Here is a 5,916-nt window from a genome sequence, read left to right as displayed (position 1 = left end):
TTACTGGTGTTAGATGGTATGTCAATGTGGTTTTGATTTGCATTTCTCTAATGACCAGTGATGATGAGCATTTCTTCATATGCTCGTTGGCTGCATAAATGTCTTCTTTTGAAAAGTGTCTGTTCATATCCTTCATCCACTTTTTGATGGGGTTCTTTGTTTTTTTTCTTGTAAATTTGTTTGAGTTCTTTGTAGATTCTGGATATTAGCCCTTTGTCAGCTGGAAAGCTTGCAAAAAAAATTTTCCCATTCTGTTGGTTGCTGGTTCACTCTAATGATTGTTCCTTTGCTGTGCAGAAGCTCTTAAGATCCCTTTTAGCTATTTTGGCTTTTGTTGCCATTGCTTTTGATGTTTTAGTCATGAAGTCCTTGCCTATGCCTATGTCCTGAATGGTATTGCTTAGGTTTTCTTCTAGGGTTTTAATGGTATTAGGTCTTATGTTTAAATCTTTAATCCATCTGGAGTTAATTTTTGTATAAAGTGTAAAGAAGAGGTCCAGTTTCAGCTTTCTGCACATGTGACCTACTAACTCTTTTGGATTATTATTATTATTATTTTTCTTTTTTTTGAGACGGAGTTTCGCTCTTGTTACCCAGGCTGGAGTGCAATGGCGCGATCTCGGCTCACCGCAACCTCCGTCTCCTGGGTTCAGGCAATTCTCCTGCCTCAGCCTCCTGAGTAGCTGGGATTACAGGCATGCGCCACCGTGCCCAGCTAATTTTTTGTATTTTTAGTAGAGATGGGGTTTCACCATGTTGACCAGGATGGTCTCGATCTCTTGACCTCGTGATCCACCCGCCTCGGCCTCCCAAAGTGCTGGGATTACAGGCGTGAGCCACCGCGCCCAGCCCCGGAAGTGACATCTTAAAACAAACATCTCTGAACTTTTTGTATAAAAAAATAGTGACCTCTTTGCTCTATTATTAATACCTCATGTGGTGATATGAAGGTCCAAATGTAGACAGCTGTTATGAGATATTACAAAAGAAGAAAAAAGGTCTACCGCTAAACCAAACCGTTGTCTTTGGCTTAGGCTGGAGGTGCACATAGCATAGCTCCTAGAGTTCTGTTTATCTCATGAATATTTGTTATTCAAAACTGCATAGGTCAAAGCTCCTGAAGAGAAGGTCATATGCTAGTAGCAATTGTCATATTTTTTCCCAGAAAAAATTAGTATAATTTTGTTTGAATTATAAACTGCAGTCTTTATGTTCTTTGATTCTGGCATTTGGGTTGTAGTTCTGTAGTACAGGCAATGTTTTAAATGCTTTGCCCTTATGTAAGTGAATATTCACACACACACACACACACACACACAGCCAGCTTAGAATGTGAGGTAAGGAACACCAGACAGTGAGGACAATATAAGAAAGACATTGAGAACATTGGGAAGGGGCAGTAACAGACTGCCAGAGAAGATAAGACAGCGGGAAAGAGGAAAGACTAAGTGAAGTGGATAATCCAAAAGCATCCCTAGGTCAAAGCAGACTAAAAACTTAGCAGTTGTTTAATATCATCGTCTTATTCTATAGATGTGGGAATAAAGGCTAAGGAAGGTGACTCGGGCACTGCCATATTCCTGAAGCCTTGGTCTAAAGGTAACTTCAGTGATAAGGAGGTTGCTGAGATAGAGGAGATATTCCGAGTCTACTCCTTTGGATTTGCTCAAGAAGTACAAGACTTTGCTGGTGATTTCCAGATGAAATGTGAGTCCAGTCCACTGAACTGGGAAGGTGAAATGAAAATTCAGAGTCATACGGGGGCTTTTCCAAAGAGCTTTGAAGGAAGCTGAGGACAGGGAGAGCAGCTGGAAATCAGGGAGGTCAGAGAAAGTCTAAAAGTCTGGGCTTGAGGGAAATAAAAGGTGGGGTAAGAGGCTCAGAGCTGTGGGAGGCACATTTTTCTCTGAAAAGCAATTTGGATGAGGAAGAGATTCGTCAGTTGGAAGAGAGAAGAAGTCACTACAAGGCACTGAGGAAAAGGTTTGCTGAAATTAGAGATCAAATGCCAGCTCTGCCAGTAAGAAGTTGCATCTCCCAGTGAAATGCTGCTGCTGCCATTTCAACTGTTAGCTGTTCTCCTTCCCGGTGGCGACAGTGAACATGGTAAGACCACTCTGGCAGCTCCCAGCACTGGTGCAGGGGTCTGGATTTTTTAAAAAAAAGCATACAGCACTTTCCTAGGTGCAATTGGATACTAAGGGTCTGGGTCTTTCTGTCTCCAGCCCTCTTCAACCGTTCTCGTGGTTGAGACTGTAGCCTGAAGCCCTAAGGCAGTCAAATGTGTCAGGCTTTATGTGTTCTTTAGATTCTAGCTCCTTGTTTTCTGAATCATTTTCATTTCCATTCTTCCTAATTGTCTCCTGCTTCTCCCTTTATCTTCACCACCTGCTTTTCCACTCTTCACAGCGTTCCAGGGGCCAACCACCTTTCATGTCATCCAGACCTCGTCCTTTACCAACAGTACCTGGGCACAAACTCAGGGCTCAGGCTGGTTGGAAGATTTGCAGATTCATGGCTGGGATAGTGACTCAGGCACTGCCATATTCCTGAAGCCTTGGTCTAAAGGTAACTTTAGTGATACGGAGGTTACTGAGATAGAGGAGATATTCCGAGTCTACCTCTTTGGATTCGCTCGAGAAGTACAAGACTTTGCCGGTGACTTCCAGATGAAATGTGAGTCCAGTCCACTGAACTGGGAAGATTCTCAAGGACTCTCTTTTCTTTCTTTTTGGCAAGGTGTTGCTCTCTCTGATCCTTCTCCCTTCCTTTCTAGTTTACCCAACTCCATGCATACGCTTTTCTAGAGTAGGCTCTCACTCCAGCCTCACACCTTCACACCTCGTATTTTAGATTCTTGCTACCTTTGCAGTCTTCTCTTACTCTCGGAATAAGGCTCCCACTTTGTAACCAGCTGCTGGTTTGTCTTGCGTGAAGCTTCTCCTCAAGGGCCCTTACTTCTCCTACCCTGTGCCTCAGTCTTCTAATGTGTGGCTTTCTCCCCTAATCCATCCCTTCAATAATCTCCTCCATGCACCCTCCTCTTGCTGGGAACCTCGAGCTCACTCTGGAATGCCACACTCCTGACTGCACCACGCCCTGCCTCTCCTCTCCCCTCTTACTCACTGTACACCTTTATCACATACCTTTGTTTTCATGGCAAGCACATTTTTCCCAATGCTCTTGTTTCTGAAAATGTCTAAATGTTACAGTTTTTAGCTCGGCATCAGTTTACACCCAAGAACTTTATCCCCACCAAAATCTAAAATCCAAAGTTCTTTTCTCATGCGTTTCTTTCTTATTTATGTTTAATAACTTGCTCTCTGTTTTCCTTCTACAAAGACCCCTTTGAGATCCAGGGCATAGCAGGCTGTGAGCTACATTCTGGAGGTGCCATAGTAAGCTTCCTAAGGGGAGCTTTCGGAGGACGGGATTTCCTGAGTATCAAGAATGCTTCATGTGTGCCTTCCCCAGAAGGTGGCAGCAGGGCACAGAAGGTCTGCACACTAATCATGCAATATCAAGGTATCATGGAAATTGTGAGACTTCTCCTCTATAAAACCTGCCCCCGATATCTCTTGGGCGTCCTCAATGCAGGAAAAGCAGATCTGCAAAGAAAAGGTGAGTCCTGCTCTTATTTCACTTCCCACCACCTCCTCTAAGATCAAGAGTAGGAAGATATCAGGAGCTTAGTTAACAAGTTATTTGGTTCCCAAAGGAGTCAGTGGGGTCGCTGTTCAAGTTTGTAGGTTTCTGAGTCCATAACCTCAGAACTCGAGTTATAACGTGACACTTTCTCTGCCCCTTCCTACCTTAGTGAAGCCTGAGGCCTGGCTGTCCAGTGGCCCCAGTCCTGGCCCTGGTCGTCTGCTGCTGGTGTGCCATGTTTCAGGATTCTATCCAAAGCCTGTGTGGGTGATGTGGATGCGGGGTGAGCAGGAGCAGCCGGGCACTCAGCGAGGGGACGTCCTGCCCAATGCTAACTGGACATGGTATCTCCGAGCAACCCTGGATGTGGCCGCTGGGGAAGCAGCTGGCCTGTCTTGTCGAGTAAAGCACAGCAGTTTAGAGGGCCAGGACATCATCCTCTACTGGAGTAAGAAAGAGCGGGGGCCCAAGCCGGAAATGACAGGAAGTGATCCTTAGGCATAGAGGGAGGCACTGGGGAAGGATAGAGCTTGAGAGGTGAAAGAGGGAGAGAAAGAGGTTGATTGATGTCCAGGACCCCAATCCCAAAAGAAGTAAAAATAGATAATCCAAGTTATCAAAAAGGTAGGAATTAAGGACCTGTAAACTGGGTAGAGAAGATCAAAGGATGGATATATGGTGTCCAGGAATATGAGAGAGAAGTTGGAGATGACCATACATTAGAAGTAGGTGGGCAAAGGAGGGCCAAGGGATTCTGTGTGTAGGATCTGAAGTGGCATCCTTTTGTTGTCTCTCAATTGCCAGGAAACCCCACTTCCATTGGCTCGATCATCTGGGCAATAATGGTGCCTTCCTTGATCCTTTTGCTATGCCTTGCCTTATGGTATATAAGGCGCCGGTGAGTTGTGGGTGTATTTTTTTTCCTAATATTTCTTCTCTGTCCCCCCTTCCATTCTTTATTTCCATTTTATCTATTTAAATAGTTTATCCTCAATATTTTCACCATGCCCTTTCCCCAAACTCCCATCTCTTTTATGTGAACATTTTTTAAAATTCTGTTAAAATACACATAACATAAGGTTTACCATCTTTACCATTTTAAGTGTACAGTTCAGTGGTGTTAAGTATATTCACATTGTTATGCAAGCAATCTTCAAAACTCTTCCATCTTGCAAGACTGAAACTCTATTCTTATTATACAGAAAGTTCCCATTCCCCCTCTTCTCTAGGCCCTGATTAAGACTTTCTGTTCTACTTTCTGTCTCTGTGAATGCAACTACTCTAGGTACCTTATATAAGTGGAATCACAAAGCATTTGTCTTTTTGTGACTGTCATATTTCATTTAGTGTAATGCCCTCGAGGCTTATCCATGTTGTAGCATGTGACAGGGTTTCCTTACTTTTTTAAAACTGAGTAATATTCCACCATATGCATATAACATATTTTGTTCATCCATTCATCTGTCTATGGACACTTGCGCTGCTTTCACTTTTAACTGTCGTGAATAATATTGCTATGAACATGGGTGTACAAATATCTCTTATGTAGAGCTCTTTTGTTCTTCTGTTTTTAACAGGTCGTATCAGAATATCCCATGAGCCCTCATCATGTCTCCTCTCCCATTTGAAATAAGTACCAAGAAGCCAAAGAGTCAATCTTATCACATTTCATCAAATGATTATGAAATTTGATGCAATCAGAGTTTTCATATATTTTTAAATAAATTATAATTTAAAACAGCAGCAGAAAAAAGTACTTAAGACCGTAAATTTATTGTGAGACTGATTAACAGTATGATCCACCCAGATTTTACATCCGTTAAAATGTTGGAAAGAATGTGTCTCAAAATAAATGAAATATAATACGTATGACTTAATAGTGACTTAACCTTGGCTTCCTATTTTAAAACTTATTTTTTTGCTTCTGGTTAAATATCATTTGTCAAAGTAAACCAAATATAATTATGCTAGGATCACTGTATTTGTAGAGATGTAGAGCTTTTTTGATGTAATTTCTTCTCTGTCTCTGCCTGAATGGCTTTCTAGCCCTCAAGGCTCAGCTGAGATGTTTCTTCCTCCAGCAAGGCTTTCCTAGTGCTATAATAAAAGGAACCATGTGAGACCCACTTCCTCTGTGCCCATAGCATTGGAGCTGTTTTTGTTTTACCTCTCCTTCTATCTGTAAGTTCCTTGAGGACAGTGTTTCCTATCTGTGGATCTCTGGCAAGATATCTTAGCTGCAAATTCATTTTCTCAGGAAAAGTAATC

The 5,916-nt window shown here is 42.5% G+C and overlaps 1 protein-coding gene across 1 annotated transcript; it reads left to right on the top strand.

Annotated features, from left to right (window-relative positions):
• Nucleotides 1-1,884: 1,884 nt before the first annotated feature.
• On the top strand, nucleotides 1,885-5,520 carry CD1B (CD1b molecule). Its single transcript, XM_012449745.3, has 6 exons — nucleotides 1,885-2,106; nucleotides 2,410-2,676; nucleotides 3,343-3,621; nucleotides 3,818-4,096; nucleotides 4,453-4,546; nucleotides 5,226-5,520. Exons 1-6 carry the CDS (start codon nucleotides 2,046-2,048, stop codon nucleotides 5,245-5,247), a joined length of 1,002 nt encoding a protein of 333 aa, XP_012305168.2. The 5' UTR covers nucleotides 1,885-2,045; the 3' UTR covers nucleotides 5,248-5,520.
• The last annotated feature ends 396 nt before the right edge of the window (nucleotides 5,521-5,916 follow it).

This window comes from Aotus nancymaae, unplaced genomic scaffold, assembly GCF_030222135.1.
Source record: "Aotus nancymaae isolate 86718 unplaced genomic scaffold, 86718_ANA_hifiasm-v0.15.2.pri h1tg000108l, whole genome shotgun sequence".
Lineage (NCBI taxonomy): Eukaryota > Metazoa > Chordata > Mammalia > Primates > Aotidae > Aotus > Aotus nancymaae.
This window is presented reverse-complemented; position numbering and strand designations above follow the sequence as displayed.